General features: G+C 41.8%; 2 protein-coding genes across 5 annotated transcripts in view; one reads left to right on the top strand and one right to left on the bottom strand.

Moving 5' to 3' along the window:
* ccn5.L (cellular communication network factor 5 L homeolog) overlaps positions 1 to 15011 on the bottom strand; it is a 29754-nt gene extending 14743 nt beyond the window's left edge. Inside the window, exons 1-2 of one of the 3 annotated variants that reach the window (XM_041575821.1) lie at positions 13718 to 15011; positions 2434 to 2558 (exon numbers count right to left, since the gene is read on the bottom strand). The gene's annotated coding sequence lies outside the window, so the exon portion shown is untranslated. Of the gene's footprint in view, positions 1 to 2433; positions 2701 to 13717 lie in introns of those variants that run through there. The other 2 variants (XM_041575820.1, XM_018234913.2) reach the window with 2 other exon arrangements.
* Positions 15012 to 19460: 4449 nt separating this feature from the next.
* Positions 19461 to 21189, top strand: part of ada.L (adenosine deaminase L homeolog) — a 41279-nt gene continuing 39550 nt past the window's right edge. Inside the window, exon 1 of one of the 2 annotated variants that reach the window (XM_041575818.1) lies at positions 19461 to 19574. In XM_041575818.1, coding sequence (XP_041431752.1) covers positions 19554 to 19574 — 21 coding nt within the window. In that variant the 5' untranslated portion in view covers positions 19461 to 19553. Of the gene's footprint in view, positions 19575 to 19616; positions 19834 to 21189 lie in introns of those variants that run through there. The other variant, XM_041575819.1, reaches the window with a different exon arrangement.

Below are 21189 nucleotides of genomic sequence, written 5' to 3'. Positions count from 1 at the left end.
GCCTACAAACAGCACTGTGACTAGCAGCCCGGCTAATGAACTGGACCTGCTTTCTAATGAATTTCACAAATGGGAATATTTATTAATGAATTTAAAGTATGTTTGTGCAAATTGAATTGCATCTAATAATTTACTGTCCCGTGTAGTACCGTCATGTTGAGCAGTGCATTGCAATTGATTTACCTACTGAATTAATTATTTACATTTAAGATACACCACTCTTCCTTGAATTGGAGAATGATAATCACTTACACCTAGGAATAACATATTCTTATAATATATAGTGAATAAAGTACCCCCTCATGTAAAATATAAGGATATTATAAGTTACCGAGGAGTTTCATGACCATTTAAAAGTACAAGGTCGAAGGCTGAGTGTTTTTATACAGGTCATGGAACTCCGAGGTAACTTCTAATATCCTCATATTTTGCAACTGGGGGTAATTTATTTATTATAATACACAAATTTTAGTGAGTCATGTGACCGAAATGACTTCAGAACTCACCGTTTATAAGGATATAATTTTTAAGATATTCATGGCTTTTGTGTATCATACTGTATATATTCCTATTGAGTAAGTGAGAGACAGACCTAGGAAATGTTTGGAGGATACTCTTGTATTGCAGTTACAAGCAGTAGAATGCTGGTTGTAGGAAATTCAACAGCTGTACAGATTCCACAGCTTCATAATAGTGATGGGCGAATTTGCACCGCAAAAACGCCGGCGTCCATTTTTTTTTTTGGCAAATTTATTCGCCGCCGGCAAATCACGCAAATTCACCGCAAATTCGTGCCTGGCTAATAAATTCGCCCATCATTACTTGATACTTATGACCAAATATTGGTTTGCTGGTATAAAACAGCGATTATCCATTTTGTTGTTCTGTATTGTAATTCTGTATAGTAATTGGGTCCAATTTGGGTTCAAATTTCTTGGTATTTCGAAACATGTGCCTCCTTGGGCTTGTCCATGTCTAATTATCTCTTGTACAGGTCTGGGTCATATATTGTGTCATAGCCGTGTCCCATTCTCTCTGCTTTCAGCATCTCTACAGCCGGAACACAAAAGAACATGTAGGCTTACACTTCTTAAAGGGGAATGGCCTTGTTTCCATGCCAAGTTTTGTAAATTGTCTTAGTCAAGACCTGCTGTCCTCACTGTGCTCTCGAAACTGCTTTTTATAAAACTGTACCAATATTTCTGCTTCCCCTTTTTATTTGTCTAAAGGAAATTAGAGGTTCAAGGCTAAGTAAACCTTAAAAATGAGAGAATATAAAATTGAATAAGCACTTTTGCAATGTCAATTTATTATTTATTTATTTTTGATTCCAAGATATTAAGGGATACATGTCCAGTTAATATGAATGAATTTAGTTACAACAGCGCCACCTGCTGGTCAGTTTCCCACCAGTCTGACCACCAAGTAGTCAAGGAAGTTGTCAGGAGAAAGAAAGAGGCTGCTCTGATGTTCTTCTGCTTAGGAAAACAGTTAGAAACCTTTCTCAAATCTTTCCTAAGCAGAAGAACATCAGAGCAGCCTCTTTCTTTCTCCTGAAAACTTCCTTGACTACTTGCTGGTCAGAGTGGTGGGAAACTGACCAGCAGGTGGCGCTGTTGTAACAAAATTCATTCCTGTTAACAATATATGTATCCCTTAATATCTTGGAATCAAAAATAAATAAATACTGAATGTACATTGCAAAAGTGCTCAGAATAGCCCCCTCATCAATTTTATATTCTTTTATTTTAAAGTTTTACTTGTCCTTTCATGTATTATTCTTTCCCATGGGCTTTTGATTTCATGACTAAATCTCCCCAAATCTGAGCGTGTGTCTCTGCCCTGAATGGGGGCATTGCATAGAATGGTTCTTGTTGCCACTGATTTCCCAAGATATTGAGGCAAGAAAACTCCAGAGGAATAATGATAGAAAAATCAGTTACAGGTATGGGATCTATTATCCAGGAAGTTCCAAATTGGGGGAAGTCCTTCTTCCATAGACTCCAATTTTAATGAAATAATTTAAATTTTAAAAAATCCTTTTTATGTCATAATAAAGCAGTCGCTTGTACTTGATCTCAATTGATAATTAATCCTTATTGGAGGCAATTCCTGCATCCAGTCTGTTGTATGGCTGAACTAAAACCCACCCATGCAGGTCCGGAATGAGAATTAAAATAGGCCTGACATTTCAGGTACACAGAGGCCCAATCAGCCCACAAAGAGGTCCAAACAGCCCCCACCAGCCCACTAAATACTGACTTTCTATGGGACCTTATAGCAGCCCCTTTGGCATTTGCCAGAACCCACAGATTGCCAGTCCGGGCCTGCACCCATGTCCTTGACCTCTGATAAATGTTCTCCTTCGTTCATGTGCTGAGATTTAATCGGCTTTGATTTCGGTTTCATTTCGGAGCTTTGTTCTTTACTCACCTGGAAAGCTTTCAGTTGCCCTGGGAATGTCTCATTCTTCAAGCCTATATCTCCCGCCAGATCAATTCGGACTACACCGACATTGTGATATTTCTTACACCGCTCCACCACGTCAACCGACCAACCTGCCAGAAGCCCACTCACAATTACAGAAAATAAACAGTGTGCAGCGAAACCCTACGAAATCCATTATTATCTCTATCTGCCTTTCCCTGAATTTATAATAATATTGTGTGGGTTTAGGGCAGTGATCCCCAACCAGTGGCCCTTGAGCAACATGTTATTTCCCAACCCCTCGGATGTTGCTCCCAGTGGCCTCAAAGCAGATGCTAATTTTTGAATTCCTGGCTTGGAGGCAAGTTGTGGTTGTATAAAAACCAGGGGAACTGCCAAACAAAGACTCCTGTAGGCTGACAATCCACATAGGGACTACCAAACAGCCAATCACAGCCCTTATTTAGCACCACATTAACTTTTTTCATGCTTGTGTTGCTCCTCAACGCTGTTTACATTTGGATGTGGCTCATGAGTAAAATAGGTTGGGGGACCCCTGGTTTAAGTGTCCAAGGTGGTTATACAATGACTGATCTTCCATGGTAACTGACCATTGAGTAAAAACATTTCTAGAATCTGCTTAAAGGGGAAGTAAAGTCTAAAATCAAATAAGGCAGGAGAAATGCTGTATTTTGTATACTAAACATAAACATGAACTTACTGCACCACAAGCCTAATCAAACAAATGATTTATGCTTTCAAAGTTGGCCACAGGGGGTCACCATCTTGTAACTTTGTTATACATCTTTGCAAGACCAAGACTGTGCACATGCTCAGTGTGGTCTGGGCTGCTTAGGGATCGTCATAAATGATCAAAACAGCACAAGTCAAATAATATCTGCCAGAAGCCGATACAGCAAGACTGATTAATAATCAGAATATACAGACTGCACTGGGTCCTGTGTTGTCATGTAATCTAATGTGGATTTTATAGTTTTTGTATTGGTTAATACAAACTTTCTCCAACTCTGCAGAACCAGTGGCTGCAGCAAAATAATCCTCCAAATAGAATCCCAGTTTATCTGTTTAAATCTGGCTCCATGATCTTTGTCCCTGCAGCTGGAGTTGGAAACAGTAAAGGGGATGTAAAGGCAAAAATAAAATCCAATACAAATTTCTACACAGTCGCCGACTGCTCTACAGGGAAACAAACAAAGCTGCTTAAGTTTTGCATGGCTGGGAAGTAAGGCGGGGGCTCCCCCTGCTGTTCATAAGTATGATTGTTTCCCTGCAGAGCAGTTAGGGACCGTCTGACAATTCCTTTCCACACATTTTTTGATTAAAGTATATTGGAGATAGGTTTCTTTTTCATTAAAGAAAGGAAAAATGGGATTTTATTTTTTTGCCTTTTTTACATGCCCTTTAAATGAACACAGACAACACCTCAGGCTGAAGCTACGTATATTAGATTCTTCTTATCAAGTATGTATCTTCATTTTGCCCTGGGCTCCGTACAAAAAGAATTTTTTTTTGGAAGGAAGGAGCTGTGAAGTTAATGAAAGATGACAGACTCCAGGATTGGAGCGAGGCTAGTTCAGGTCAGCACTCCATTTGTATTCAGCTGTTCTTTAAAAAAAAAAAGTATAATCTGTAATGTCAGCCGGCACGTACAAGTAAAGGAGCTGTAATTCTGTCTAAATAATCTACAATGGTTTCCTTAAGTGCTGGTGTCATGGAGACTCCATTACTGTCAGCTGGTTGGCTCCATATGGTATTTCTGAGCATGTTACCATGTGGGATGTGGGATAATAGTCTCTGGGAAGGGAGTGTGACTGTGGGATAGCAGGTATAGTAGGGAGAGATGTGTCTATAGTAACAGTGGATAATAGTCTCTGGGAAGGGAGTGTGACTGTGGGATAGCAGGTATAGTAGGGAGAGATGGTGTCTATAGTAACAGTGGATAATAGTCTCTGGCAAGGGAGTGTGACTGTGGGATAGCAGGTATAGTAGGGAGAGATGGTGTCTATAGTAACAGTGGATAATAGTCTCTGGGAAGGGAGTGAGGGATAGCAGGTATAGTAGGGAGAGATGGTGCCTATAGTAACAGTGGGATAATAGTCTCTGGGAAGGGAGTGTGACTGTGGGATAGCAGGTATAGTAGGGAGAGATGGTGCCTATAGTAACAGTGGGATAATAGTCTCTGGGAAGGGAGTGTGACTGTGGGATAGCAGGTATAGTAGGGAGAGATGGTGCCTATAGTAACAGTGGGATAATAGTCTCTGGGAAGGGAATGTGACTGTGGGATAGCAGGTATAGTAGGGAGAGATGTGTCTATAGTAACAGTGGGATAATAGTCTCTGGGAAGGGAGTGTGACTGTGGGATAGCAGGTATAGTAGGGAGAGATGGTGCCTATAGTAACAGTGGATAATAGTCTCTGGGAAGGGAGTGTGACTGTGGGATAGCAGGTATAGTAGGGAGAGATGTGTCTATAGTAACAGTGGATAATAGTCTCTGGGAAGGGAGTGTGACTGTGGGATAGCAGGTATAGTAGGGAGAGATGGTGTCTATAGTAACAGTGGATAATAGTCTCTGGGAAGGGAGTGAGGGATAGCAGGTATAGTAGGGAGAGATGGTGCCTATAGTAACAGTGGGATAATAGTCTCTGGGAAGGGAGTGTGACTGTGGGATAGCAGGTATAGTAGGGAGAGATGGTGCCTATAGTAACAGTGGGATAATAGTCTCTGGGAAGGGAGTGTGACTGTGGGATAGCAGGTATAGTAGGGAGAGATGTGTCTATAGTAACAGTGGATAATAGTCTCTGGGAAGGGAGTGTGACTGTGGGATAGCAGGTATAGTAGGGAGAGATGGTGTCTATAGTAACAGTGGGATAATAGTCTCTGGGAAGGGAGTGTGACAGTGGGATAGCAGGTATAGTAGGGAGAGATGGTGTCTATAGTAACAGTGGGATAATAGTCTCTGGGAAGGGAGTGTGACTGTGGGATAGCAGGTATAGTAGGGAGAGATGTGTCTATAGTAACAGTGGATAATAGTCTCTGGGAAGGGAGTGAGGGATAGCAGGTATAGTAGGGAGAGATGGTGCCTATAGTAACAGTGGGATAATAGTCTCTGGGAAGGGAGTGTGACTGTGGGATAGCAGGTATAGTAGGGAGAGATGGTGCCTATAGTAACAGTGGGATAATAGTCTCTGGGAAGGGAGTGTGACTGTGGGATAGCAGGTATAGTACGGAGAGATGGTGTCTATAGTAACAGTGGGATAATAGTCTCTGGGAAGGGAGTGTGACTGTGGGATAGCAGGTATAGTAGGGAGAGATGGTGTCTATAGTAACAGTGGATAATAGTCTCTGGGAAGGGAGTGTGACTGTGGGATAGCAGGTATAGTAGGGAGAGATGGTGCCTATAGTAACAGTGGGATAATAGTCTCTGGGAAGGGAGTGTGACTGTGGGATAGCAGGTATAGTAGGGAGAGATGGTGCCTATAGTAACAGTGGGATAATAGTCTCTGGGAAGGGAGTGTGACTGTGGGATAGCAGGTATAGTAGGGAGAGATGGTGTCTATAGTAACAGTGGATAATAGTCTCTGGGAAGGGAGTGTGACTGTGGGATAGCAGGTATAGTAGGGAGAGATGGTGTCTATAGTAACAGTGGATAATAGTCTCTGGGAAGGGAGTGTGACTGTGGGATAACAGGTATAGTAGGGAGAGATGGTGTCTATAGTAACAGTGGATAATAGTCTCTGGGAAGGGAGTGTGACTGTGGGATAGCAGGTATAGTAGGGAGAGATGGAGCCTATAGTAACAGTGGATAATAGTCTCTGGGAAGGGAGTGTGACTGTGGGATAGCAGGTATAGTAGGGAGAGATGGTGCCTATAGTAACAGTGGATAATAGTCTCTGGGAAGGGAGTGTAACTGTGGGATAGCAGGTATAGTAGGGAGAGATGGTGTCTATAGTAACAGTGGATAATAGTCTCTGGGAAGGGAGTGTGACTGTGGGATAGCAGGTATAGTAGGGAGAGATGGTGCTTATAGTAACAGTGGATAATAGTCTCTGGGAAGGGAGTGTGACTGTGGGATAGCAGGTATAGTAGGGAGGGATTGTGCCTATAGTAACAGTGGGATAATAGTTAATGTTTTTCTTTGCCCAATGTTGTGTGCTCAGCAGATATAACAATTTGCCAAGTACATATCGAATACAACATTCTGGTAACAGCCAAAAATGTACACAAGGTGTCACTGTTGTTCAAACACGTTTGACACTAGAGGATATACCAAAAGCCAATATATTTTTAAGAGACATACAATTAATAAATAGAGTCTCATCCATGATCAAAGCTTTCTCTTCGCTATATTTCCTTATTCAACCCTTTCACACATGTATTTCTGGCTGTACCATACATTTTATTCAAAGCTGCAAAAATTGTGATATTCCCTTGAATCGGCACAGAGTTTACCAGCCACTGGGTGGTGCTGTGTTTTAAGCTTGTGCCCCCCACACTTCTCACAACTTTTTTTTTTTCCAATATGGGCCGAATCAGTTGGGTGATGGTTTATGCTCAGTGTTGAATTGACCCACTGGGATACCAGCAAAAGTCCCAGTGGGCCCAGGTGTCAGTGGCCCTCCTGCTGCTAAACATTTGGCCTATTTCATGGCCATTCCCTATTTCTATGAGAACAAAGAGGCTAAAGAGATGGAATAATAGATTATAGTATGTAAAGAAAAGAGACTAGGAGAATAGAGGTTGAGTGAGGAGAGGAAGAATAATGATACTAAGGGTGGGCCCCTGGTCTAAGATTAATTGGTGGGCCCCTGGTCAAAGGTTTTTGGATGGGCCCCTGGTGTCCCAGTCCGACACTGTTTATGCTAAGGAAGAATTAGGATGGGGGACCCTCTTAGCAGTGTCCATGATGTATGTTTGGATTATATAGAGTTAATATAGAATATAACTGGCGTGTGTCTGGCTCATGTCCACAGAGAGAGAATGTGGTGGATTCTCTGTAACCAATTAACCGCAGCTGCTCTTTATCAGGACTGGATGTGTTGCACAATGTTTTTATAAATAACATTCCATGCTTTGGACAAGTAGCCGAGTGTTTGAGGGGCTTCATATGGGGGCTGCTTCATGGGTCAATTTGGGGGAGGCCAAGGGAACTAGCCATTAGCCTGTTAGGGCAGAGAAACACGCTCAGATTCAGGGAGATTAGTCGCCCACCGACAAATCTCCTCTTCTTCGGGGGACTAATCTCCCCAAACTGCCTCCGACCGGCTAGAATTTAAATCGCTGGCAGGATGGCACTCTGAGCGCTTCTTTTCCCAAGTTTCCTCCTGAGGCAGCTTCGGGCGACTTCGGAAAACGAAGAGCAGCGATTCCCATCCCGCTGTTGATTTAAACTGTAGGCGGCCGGAGGCAGTTCGGGGAGATTAGTCGCCCCGAAGAAGAGATTGTGTCTCTGCCCTTATGCGTTCTTGAGCGATTATTCATTTTTTTTTTTAATAAAATTCTCACTGTATTTATCCTCGTTATAGATAAAACAGAAATTGCATATATCCTACTATGGGGGTTATTTAATAAAAGACATTAAATTTGCCCCGGAGCAATAACCCATAGCAACCAATCAGCAGAAAGCATTTAGCGGTCACCTGTTTAAAAGCAAACATCTTATTGGATGCTATGGGTCAAAATAGTGGCAGCACCAAAGTCTGTGCATTCTGCCAGCCCAATAGCATCAGCTTCTTTCTCACAACCCCTAAGTTTAGCCTAGAGCCCACTGAGCATGTGCAGAGTCACTGACACTCAAAGGATGGTCTAACAAGATCCAAGATGGGGAGCTGCTGGGGGCAACATTAAAGGCCTGAATCATTACTGTTATAGAATTGCTAAACCTCTTGGTCAGAAAATAAAATTGTATGTTTCCAGAAATTTTTTCAGGCTTTAGAAACTGAGAATTAAATTTCCTCCTTTAAAGGGGTTAAAAATTAACTTGTAGTATTATGTAGAGAGGGATATTCTGAGACAATTTGCAATTGGTTTTCATGTTTTATTATTTGTGTTTTTTGACGTATTTAACTGCAGCTCTCCAGTTTGCAGTTTCAGCCGTCTGGTTGCTAGGGTCCAAATTACCCTCACAACCATGCACTAATTTGAATAAGAGACTGGAATAAGAATAGGAATGTCCTTAATAAAAAGTAGCAATAACAATATATTTGTAGCCTTACGTTTTTAGATGGGGTCAGTGACCCCAATTGAAAGCTGAATGTAAAATTATAGGGGGGGGGATCTCAAGCAATCCATGAACACATTTTTTTTTAAGCAATTCCTACAATGTAAACAAGAGTCAAAGATCAGGGGTAAACATGGGGAAAAAAATCTTTCATGCTGTTGGCAAAAGAATAAAAGAGCAATGGTTATAGTATTCCCATTGTATGTCGTGTGTAAGCAGCTGCCACTGTCCCCAGTGAGTAAACTTTGAAGCTTCAGTGTTTGCACAGAGGTTACAGCACCATGAGAACTTGTGCAACTCATGAAATTGGATGATAGAAAGGGGCTCATTGTTTCACGGGGTCTCCGTGTCAGCCAATCACGATGCCCCGTTTGTTTCTCTGGTGCTTTAAAAGCAAATATCTGATTGGTTGCTATGGGTTCCAAGACCCTCACCTTTCCACTTAACTTAAAAAGGGGTTGTTCAACTTTGAGTTCACTACTTTTATGTAGTGTGAATGCTGTAAATATACCACAGTCCTGCAGAGAAAACTGATGTTTCAGCATGTTAATGTTTATGATGAGGCCACACCAAAGGTTTTAGATTATGGTTTTATGATCTAATAATGACACACACACAAGGGAAGGTCATTTTACATTTATACCATTCTGCTGAATTGTGCTTAGTACAGGGGAATACCTATGCTGCCATAGTTTTATGGGATCTCTCTGTACAGACTATGAGCAAACTTAGGGACTGTTCCTGCTGAATTGTGCTTAGTACAGGGGAATACCTATGCTGCCATAGTTTTATGGGATCTCTCTGTACAGACTATGAGCAAACTTAGGGACTGTTCCTGCTGAATTGTGCTTAGTACAGGGAATACCTATGCTGCCATAGTTTTATGGGATCTCTCTGTACAGACTATGAGCAAACTTAGGGACTGTTCCTGCTGAATTGTGCTTAGTACAGGGAATACCTATGCTGCCATAGTTTTATGGGATCTCTCTGTACAGACTATGAGCAAACTTAGGGGACTGTTCCTGCTGAATCGTGCTTAGTACAGGGAATACCTATGCTGCCATAGTTTTATGGGATCTCTCTGTACAGACTATGAGCAAACTTAGGGGACTGTTCCTGCTGAATTGTGCTTAGTACAGGGAATACCTATGCTGCCATAGTTTTATGGGATCTCTCTGTACAGACTATGAGCAAACTTAGGGGACTGTTCCTGCTGAATTGTGCTTAGTACAGGGAATACCTATGCTGCCATAGTTTTATGGGATCTCTCTGTACAGACTATGAGCAAACTTAGGGGACTGTTCCTGCTGAATTGTGCTTAGTACAGGGAATACCTATGCTGCCATAGTTTTATGGGATCTCTCTGTACAGACTATGAGCAAACTTAGGGGACTGTTCCTGCTGAATCGTGCTTAGTACAGGGAATACCTATGCTGCCATAGTTTTATGGGATCTCTCTGTACAGACTATGAGCAAACTTAGGGGACTGTTCCTGCTGAATTGTGCTTAGTACAGGGAATACCTATGCTGCCATAGTTTTATGGGATCTCTCTGTACAGACTATGAGCAAACTTAGGGGACTGTTCCTGCTGAATTGTGTTTAGTACAGGGAATACCTATGCTGCCATAGTTTTATGGGATCTCTCTGTACAGACTATGAGCAAACTTAGGGGACTGTTCCTGCTGAATCGTGCTTAGTACAGGGAATACCTATGCTGCCATAGTTTTATGGGATCTCTCTGTACAGACTATGAGCAAACTTAGGGGACTGTTCCTGCTGAATTGTGCTTAGTACAGGGAATACCTATGCTGCCATAGTTTTATGGGATCTCTCTGTACTGACTATGAGCAAACTTAGGGGACTGTTCCTGATGAATTGTGCTTAGTACAGGGAATACCTATGCTGCCATAGTTTTATGGTATGAGGCTTTACAGTGAATGAATAAATGTTTTCCTTTCTGAATCAATTTTCTCTTTTCCATATTTCTCCCTCCTGTTGCCACTCCCTTCTAATCTTCTCAGTCAACAATTTCTCCCTCCTGCGTTTCCCCTTTATCATTTATTATTCAGCAGTTTTCTAACAGGTTCATTACAATTTTATGACACAAAAAAGCCATGCTGAACAACCCAGCAGAAAAAAAAACTATTCGAAAGCAATGGGAAACATTTGAAACTTGAAGCTTTTGAATACAATTTGTGATGATTCTTTGTTTATATAGACATGTGGTGAGTTAGGGGGGCAGCCTTCAGGACCCCTTAACCCCTTAGAATCCACCAGTTGCCGACCCTGCACCTCGTTTTTTTTTATATTAAATTTCTCTTCCCATTAAAGGGGTTATTCACTTTTGAATTAAATGTTTAGTTATGATGTAGAGACAATTTGCAATTGGTTTTAATTTTTGTGGTTTTTAAATTATTTTGCTTTTTATTCAGCAGCTCTCCAGTTTGCAATTTCAGCCATCTGGTTGCTAGGGTCCAAATTCACCTAGCAACCATGCATTGATTTGAATAAGAGACTGGAATATGAATCGGAGAGGCCTGAATAGAAGGATCAGTAATAAAAAGTAACAATAACAATATATTTGTAGCCTTACAGAGCATTTGTTTTTTAGATGGTTCAATAATTCTCTAACACAATTGTGCCGGGCAGCTCAGCAGGACAGAGTCACAACCACTGAGGAATTAGGAACAGAGTGTCCGTGCAAGAACACAGATCCCAGACTTCACGTTCATTCCATTCTCAATCCCCAATGAATATCCGTACAAATCTCTGCAGGCCCCAGGCCAACGTCTCTCTCCAGCTCTTCTTAAAATTGATCAAATTAAGTCATGAGAAAGATGTTGCAATTCAGTGTTGACGCTTCGGGAGTATTTGGAAACCATCTGGATCTACAGCAGAACTTTGAGTTCCCAAGAATGAAGTAAATGGGCCAAAATGTTACTTGGTTTGCCCCTTAAGCCCAAGGCTGTCCAAATCCAGGCCACTTTGTTTTTCTTATTATTATATAATGTGGGCCCTTCGAGATCCAGAGGTTCCCAAACCAGGGTCGGACTGTGCTGGTGGGACACCGGGAAAAAACCCGGTGGGTTCCCGGACCTCATGGTTCTCACCGACCCAGACCTACTGCCCCAGAAACACCGGCTCCTGCACCATTAGAGTTCACGTATGTACACGCCGGGTGAGAATTTGGAGGTCGGGAGGGGGCCCCCAGGACTGCCAGGAGGGCCCTTCATTTTCCAGCTCCGGTGGGCCCCCAAGGCTCCAGTCCGACCCTGTCCCAAACTACTGCAGACCCAGCTCAAAGGTCAGTTCTGGTGAGATTTGGGATGAAAACTTGTTGGAATTATGGCTTATATACGAACGTTCTCCTGTAGCTGTCGCCTTATTATTAGTGATCAGGGACAGTGGAGTAACTAGTTACTGGGCCCCACAGTAAATAAATTTTAGGGCCCCCAACATATCCAGAGATTGCCCTGTTTTATCAATAAATGTTAAAATCGCTCATTATTTGGGCCTTGTGGGTCCCCTATGCCTCCTGGCCCCCTGCAGCCTCAGGGTCTGCTTCCTCTATAGTTACACCCCTGATCAGGGACCATCACTAAAGAAGGGGCCTCCAAATGGGGCTTGAACCTAAAAAGTCAACCATTGCTTTAGGTCCATTCTTATTATAAATATGCAATAAGTCCAAGACTCTCTGATTGGGACAGGGTTTAGTGAATATGATTGTGTTTATTAAACCTAAAGCCTACTGATAGGATGATAAAATAACGGAAAGAAATCCCAGCAGATGGACAGGGAAGATAATGAGTGAGAAACAAGTGAGAAGAGGCTGAAGGACAAGGACTCCCAGTAGCAAGTCTGTAGGAAGAATGTGGAATGCTCAAGGTTACACACAACGACATTATCATATAGTCACAACAGCATTGTGTGGATTTTGGTTGTTCACCTTTAAATGTACTGTTAGTATGATGTAGAGAGGGATATTCTGAGACCATTTGCAATTAGTTTTCATTTTTTATTATTTGTTTTTTCAGTTATTTAGCTTTTTATTCAGGTGCTCTGCCATATGGTTTCCCTTCAGCAGTATGTCTTCTCTGTATTTTTGTATTTATACATAAGGGTAGGGGCTGCCTTATCATTTCCCATGGACACACTATGAGGGAATAGCTTGTTGTGAATTACCCAAGTGTGCGTCAAAGAGGTTAAATAAGCTTTCTAACCAACTGACCCTCAGCCTGAGGCTCATAGCAACATGCTCCACTCCACCCCATTGGCTGTTGCTCTCAGTGGCTGTGAAGCAGGTGCTTATTTTTGAATTTCTGGCTTGAAGTCAAAGTTTTGTTGCATAAAAACAAGGTGTACTGTCAAACAGAGCCTCCTGTAGGCTTCTAGCCCATGTTGGAGCTACCAGTAGCCAACCAGAGCCTATAGTTGGCACCCCAGAAACTCTTAAACATGATTGTGTTGCTCTCCAACTTTTAATTCAATTTGAATGTGCTTAAAAAAGGTTGGGGACCCCTGTCCTACACCCATAGCTTGAGGTTCCCTTATGGAGCCATTCACACAGTTTTGGGTAGTAGAAAGTAACACAACTATTCCATGGCAGGTTTTTCAGTTTTGCTTTTCCCAGAAAGTACAACTTTTCTGTAGCTGAAATAAGAGTTTCAGCTAAAAAAAAAACCCAAGTGGTCCTCTTGTCTGGACCAATTATGGCCAAGTCTTTTCCACTCAACATCTACTGGGTTGTCCTCTCAACGAGGCTTCTTTGTGTTGAGTACATTAGGTACATATAAATAGCAACTACAACACTCATTGTCCTTGTTCCAACAGAAGACTCACAATGGGTTGCCATAGTAAAGTCAGCCCCAAACATTCTAGAAGGTCAAAACAAAAATCCAGCTTCCATCCCCAGGCCTTCAATGGGACCCAGGAGCACATCAGAATGATGAGACCTTGTCACTGATGGTTTTGTTGGGTTTATTGACGAGACAAAGAGCCACTGGAGGGGGCAGTAACAAAGCAATGGCAAGAGACTGGAGCTCAACACTTACCATTTACCTTGGGTACAGTTCCCAGCATGCTCTCTGCCTTTGTGTCACAATGGAATACTATTCACTCTCGTTGATGGGCCAATTATGTATTATTCACCGTCCTACAATGTAACAAAGGGGCAGGTTCTTTTAATGCAGTTATGTTGGGGGTTAAAAATGAACTCATGGCAATTTCAGATTAAATAACATTATTATTATTATTCATATTCATTTCATAGAAAAGAAACTTTGTAAAATACAACCGTGTGTAATGCTACTTAAACTCTATCTTTAGAGTCTGAGCAAATATGATGATTATTTCACATGGCTTGGCCATAAACAGGACTTTCTTACATGAGACACGTGAAAACCTTCTGTTTTAGGGTCTCTCTACACCTGTTTTGCATTTGAATAAGGCTCTTTAGCTCTTTTTAGTCCTTCTCATCCCCTAATCCATATGGTTCTTTTGCTTCACTGGACCAATACCCTAACCATTGTTGTGCTTTAGCATCTCTATGGTCCGTCCATTTGTCTGAAGGTTTTGGGTAAATATGAGGTCACAAGGTGATTGCCCTTTATGTGGCTGGTGTTGCCTAGGAAACTGATGTTGAGTGACTTCAATCAGGCTTCATGGTGTTGTTGGAAAAGTTGAAGGTTTTATGGAACTAGAGAAGGTCTTTTTTTTTTTTTTTCCTTGCAGTGCAGAGGATAGGATGGCGTTACTATAACCCCAGCAATATGTTGGCCAACTTGCGGTTATCTTGTATACAGACATTATTGCGCCTCTATTCTGTAATAAAACATTAGAGGGAGAACATACTCTACATCTGTTTGCCTCATGCTAGAAAAACTGTTTGATGCCTCCAGCTTGAATTGCAGGTACAAAGAACCCTGAGCGAGATTTACACAGAGCAGACGGGATTCTCAACGTTAGAGGATTCTCTTTTACTCGATGGAGCACGGGCCCTGGAGATGTCGGGAGGATGCAGACATTGTCCAGTAAGATCGGAGCAAACTACGGTGTTGAGCAACAGGGTTTACATGCCCTTTAAAGCTGGTGTTCAAGCATTGGCTTCCAAAATGTTGCTTAACAAACACCCAGATACTTCAATGTATTATCAAGGCCTAAAGCAGGGGTCCCCGACCTTTTCTGAGCCGCATTTAAAATTTAAATTGGAGAGCAACATAAGTATTCAAGAAGTTCCTAGGGGTGCGAAATATGGAATGTTATTGGCAATTGGTAGCCCCTGTGTGAACTTGCAGCCTACAAGAGGCTCTCATTGGCAGTACACATGCTTTTTGTACAACTAAAATTGCCTTCAAGCCAGAAATTAAAAAATAAGCACCTGCTTTGAGGCCACTGGGAGAAACATCCAAGGGGTCGGAGAGCAACATGTTACTCACATGCCACTGGTTGGGGATCACTGGGCTAAAGCATGCTGGGCTGAATCCTTAAAGCAACATGGCTCAATAAGATTTTTAGATCCTTCCCTTTAGAGTCCTGCCTCCTCTGTGTACCTGCTCCTCCCTGTTCATTAGGTGCATCAGGTTAGTATCACCAACAGAGGCCTGTGTGTATCTGGCAGACCCATCCAGACTTGACAACCTACATTTAACCCCCCTTAAACCCCATGACTCATTCTACAGCGGCATTTCCAAAAAAACAATCCAGTGCCCTCCAGCAGCTCATGTGACTTGCAAGTCATATGACTTTACCGTGGAAGTGACATCACTCCAGGAAGCATATCAGTTAGGTATAGTAAGCTCTTTTTCCTTTATTTTACAAAAATATAAAGTCCACACCCTACCGGAGTACCTAGGCATGGTGCCAGGCCTGGATTTGTGGTGATGCCACAAAGGCCAGGGCCTAGGGTGGCAAGATCTTAGGGGCCTCCCAACCTAAGGAGAATTGGGGGACGCAAACTCCTATATGCGCAATCCCCAGTGATCCGCCTCCCAGCACTTCCATTGCATGCTCGAGCGTGGGGAGAGGAGGTAAGAGCTTGAGGCGGCCAGGCAATAGGACCCAGTGACCTAGGGGCACCCAACCCCAAAATCTGGGCCTACATGGTGCCTGCAGACCACCCACATGGTCTGGAAATAGGGGATTTTCTACCAGGGGGTCTGCTTCCTCTGCATTGATCCCCAACCAGGGATCAATAACATGTTGCTCTCCAACCCCTTAGATGTTGCTCCCAGTGGCCTCAAAACAGGTGCTTGCCGGCTTGGAGGCAAGTTTTGGTTGTATAAAAACCACGTGTACTGCCAAACAGAGACTCAATGTAGGATGACAATCCCCATAGGGGCGCTAAATGGCCAATCACAGCACTCATTTGGCACCCCAACAAAATTGTTCATGCTTGTGTTGCTCCCCAACTCCTTTTTACTTCTGAATGTTACTGACAGCTACAAAAGGTTGGGGACCCCTGCTCTACAGCTTTAAGAAACCCACCCACACGGGACACTTGTGGGCAGGAGGTGAAGGGTAGGTGGTAACTATGGGCTTGGTGGCTAGTGGGCAGAATTCTCACTAGAGACAGTACATGTGCCAGCGGATATTCTCAGCCCATTAATCAGCGTGCCAGGCTACCCATGTTGCACAGTAATGTGACTGATCTTATTTATTCCTCTCTTAATCTGATAATGTGTTCCTCGCTCATTAGTCACTTCCCCGCAGTGTCTGACACTGATCTGTAGTCACATTCTGTAAAACAGAGAGGAAATGTATTTTTGTCTTATGTTTTATTCACTAGATTTTCCAGTTCCCTGGACCGCAAGCTTCTTGTGCCCAGCCTTGTTATTTATGTACAGTAGCACAGTCCCACCAATGGCCTTCCTCCTCTGTGAGTCTTTCCTAATGTGATTGGCCGTGCAAGATTACAAAAAAAGTTGCTTGTGCTTTAGATCAACCTTGGGTTTCCCAAATGTGGCTGGACTATATATATATATATATATATAGCCTGCTTTCTCTGAAATGATGTTTTATAACAACGATACATAAATCTATGTCGGTGATAAATCAATCCTATTGGGTTATTTGAAGGGGAAGTAAAGTCTAAAATAGAATAAGGCTAGAAATGCCTGAAACATAAACATGAACTTACTGCACCACAAGCCTAATCAAACAAATGATTTATGCTTTCAAAGTTGGCCACAGGGGGTCACCATCTTGTAACTTTGTTATACATCTTTGCAAGACCAAGACTGTGCACATGCTCAGTGTGGTCTGAGCTGCTTAGGGATCGTCATAAATGATCAAAACAGCACAAGTCAAATAATATTTGCCAGAAGCCGATACAACAAGACTGATTAATAATCAGAATATACAGACTGCACTGGGTCCTGTGTTGTCATGTAATCTAATGTGGATTTTATAGTTTTTGTATTGTTTAATACAAACTTTCTCCAACTCTGCAGAACCAGTGGCTGCAGCAAAATAATCCTCCAAATAGAATCCCAGTTTATCGGTTTAAATCTGGCTCCATGATCTTTGTCCCTGCAGCTGGAGTTGGAAACAGTAAAGGGGATGTAAAGGCAAAAATAAAATCCAATACAAATCTCTACACAGTCGCCGACTGCTCTACAGGGAAACAAACAAAGCTGCTTGAGTTCTGCATGACTGGGAAGTAAGGCGGGGGCTCCCCCTGCTGTACATAAGTATGATTGTTTCCCTGCAGAGCAGTTAGGGACCGTCTGACAATTCCTATCCACAGCAGTAAATGAAGGGAGAATCTCACTGCATACACTCAGGTTTCATATAAAAACAGTACACATTTTTTAGTTAAAGTATATTAGAGATAGGATTATTTTTGATTAAATTAAAAATGGGATTTTATTTTTATGCCCTTTAATGTTTAAATAGCTGAGGTATGGAGATCAAAAGTCAAAACCCCTCAACTGGAAGCCCCAGGTCCCAAGCATTGCAGATAATGGGTCCTATACCTGTATAGTGTGGCCAGTCGTTTTGTATATTATAATATGGGCAAGTGTGTGTCACAGGTTATTTATTGGTGGTTCCAGCAGCGACAATCCCCACAGAACTGAAATTATACATTAGACACACGCATATGTTCATTTAAGAAAGCTTCCTCTGTTCTTCTAGAGCATGTTGTAACATTTGTGACATTCTTTGTTCTGTACTGAAGCTCTCACCTAAGGGCAAGGAATTTTGTTTTGACAAATACTCGCTGTTCCATACTTGAATATTGTTTCCTTCGAGCTTCGGATTCTTTACATGTCAGTTTGTACGAATAACAGCATGAACTTTGCTGTTCCCTCCTGATTTCCAACATAAAGTCAATACAGATTTTATACAGCTGGAGAAGCGCAAACTTTAGTAAACCCTCCTGCCGGCAACTCTCAACTATCAACAGTCATCTAATTATCTGGTGTTGATCTTTTGAACTTCTCCAAAATTGCTATTTGCTATCTATTTACTAAGATACACAGTCCTTGGCAACAAGAAAATAGTGTTACAACTGATACCCATTGCTACTATAGGCACCATCTCTCCCTACTATACCTGCTATCCCACAGTCACACTCCCTTCCCAGAGACTATTATCCACTGTTACTATAGGCACCATCTCTCCCTATCATACCTGCTATCCCACAGTCACACTCCCTTCCCAGAGACTATTATCCCACTGTTACTATAGACACCATCTCTCCCTACTATACCTGCTATCCCACAGTCACACTCCCTTCCCAGAGACTATTATCCACTGTTACTATAGGCACCATCTCTCCCTACTATACCTGCTATCCCACAGTCACACTCCCTTCCCAGAGACTATTATCCACTGTTACTATAGACACCATCTCTCCCTACTATACCTGCTATCCCACAGTCACACTCCCTTCCCAGAGACTATTATCCCACTGTTACTATAGACACCATCTCCCCCTACTATACCTGCTATCCCACAGTCACACTCCCTTCCCAGAGACTATTATCCACTGTTACTATAGGCACCATCTCTCCCTACTATACCTGTTATCCCACAGCCACACTCCCTTCCCAGAGACAATTATCCCACTGTTACTATAGGCACCATCTCTCCCTACTATACCTGCTATCCCACAGTCACACTCCCTTCCCAGAGACTATTACCCACTGTTACTATAGACACCATCTCTCCCTACTATACCTGCTATCCCACAGCCACACTCCCTTCCCAGAGACAATTATACCACTGTTACTATAGGCACCATCTCTCCCTACTATACCTGCTATCCCACAGTCACACTCCCTTCCCAGAGACTATTATCCACTGTTACTATAGACACCATCTCTCCCTACTATACCTGCTATCCCACAGTCACACTCCCTTCCCAGAGACTATTATTCCACTGTTACTATAGGCACCATCTCTCCCTACTATACCTGCTATCCCACAGTCACAAAGTATTCCTTTTATTTAATGAAGAAAATAAATTCCTCTTGAGAAGTGCATAAATAGGAAAATACACAAAGTTTTCCAATAAATCATACAAGTTATGAATTGCAGAGTGAAGCTGCTGGGAGTTATTAATGATCAGCTAAGGGAAGATAGTCTAATTACCCCAATAAATACCTGTATGTTATTCCTGGGAGCACACATAGGGGTTGGCTCATTATATATATATATATATATATATATATATATATATATAGCTGTAGTAGGCTGAGCCTGGGCTGATCTTATTATCTCAGTGCAGCATGTGTGCTAGTTTTTCCGGCAGTTGACAGCACACAAGAGGTGTGTCTATATTGAAAAGGCTGAACTGGCAGTGGGACATAGAGCAGAGCTGGGCTAGAGACAGAGGAAAGCCTCAATCTGTCACCGAGCTGAGCAGCAGGGATTACACTGAGCTCTATGGCTTTTAACAAACCAAAGGTAAATCCTTTTCATTCCGCACACACATCTCTACACAAAGGATCTGCTCCATGTACAGGGCGAGCTGCCCGACTCTCAGCAAAGCAAACCAGGTCCCATCTGCTGGGGAGACACATTGTAAATCAATGGAACCCAGGGGAGCTTGATTCATGCTGGGAGACAGGGGGTGACGCTGGGGGGTTCCCTGCCGGAGATGATCCCTAGGAAACTTGTAGGAAGACTTGTGTCATTGTGGTGAATTGGTGCAGAACACAGGAATGTGAGTATAGTGTGACTGGGGAGGATGCCAGGGTACAGGTTGGTATTGGCCCCGGATAATTCTGCAGCAGCAGCAGCAACGTAATGTGTGTCTCTATATGTGACTGTGATTGCTGTCAATATATATATATATATATATATATATATATATATATATATATACACACATATACATATATATATATATATATATACACACACACACACACACCCCCACACACACACACATTGATGTATACAGAGAGATACATTCAAAGATAAATAACACACAAACACACACATATATACACAGAGTGTTAAATACCGCCCACACACACACACGTGTATAAATACATAGATATACAGACACATAGATACATGTATTATTATGTATATACGATATATATATATATGTGAATAAAGTACATATAATTATGAATAAAGTACATATAATTATAAGGATAAAGTACATATAATTATAAGTATATTATAAGTTACTGAGGAGTTTCATGACCATATAAAAACACGAGGCTGAATGGCTTTTGTGTATCATTTATTTATATATATATATATATATATATATATATGTATATATGTATATATGTATATATGTATATATGTATATATGTATATATGTATATATGTATATATGTATATATGTATATATGTATATATGTATATATATATATATATATGTATATATATGTATTTATACACGTGTGTGTGCAGTATTCATCTCTCTATGTATACATCAATGTGTGTGTTTGTTATGTATCATGAATGTATCTCTCTGTGTATACATCAGTGTGTGTGTGTAGGTATGGGATCTGGTATCCAGAATTTTTGGAACTTGTGGTTTTCTGGATAAGGAGTCTTTCTATAATTTGGATGACGATTCCTTAAGTCTACTAAAAAAAATCATTTAAACATGATTTAAACCCAACAGGTTTGTCTTGTGCCCAATAAGGATTAATTATATGTAAGTTGGGAACAAGTACAAGCGACTGTGTTATTATTAAAAATTTTGACTTATTTGATTAAAATGGAGTCTATGGGAGACTGTAATTAGGAGCTTTCTGGATAATAGGTTTCAAGATAACGGATCCTATACCTGTATATGCATATTCACACACACAAACATCATATTCTCTATTGATTTCCATTAAAATAGACCGGCAAACTCTCTCCTCTGTTCTGATGGTGCATTGCTCCCAGCAGGAAGGGTTAAAAAGAACCGCATTCTCGATTAATTGCCTGTAATTCCAAGTACTCCAGTCTATGGCTATTACAAGATATATTGAGTGATGCGTCTCGGGATGGGGATCTGGATGACGCTAACTAATCTTCCTTATAAAGCGAAGGGGAAGAGCCTGGGTCG

This window comes from Xenopus laevis, chromosome 9_10L, assembly GCF_017654675.1.
Source record: "Xenopus laevis strain J_2021 chromosome 9_10L, Xenopus_laevis_v10.1, whole genome shotgun sequence".
NCBI lineage: Eukaryota > Metazoa > Chordata > Amphibia > Anura > Pipidae > Xenopus > Xenopus laevis.
This window is presented reverse-complemented; position numbering and strand designations above follow the sequence as displayed.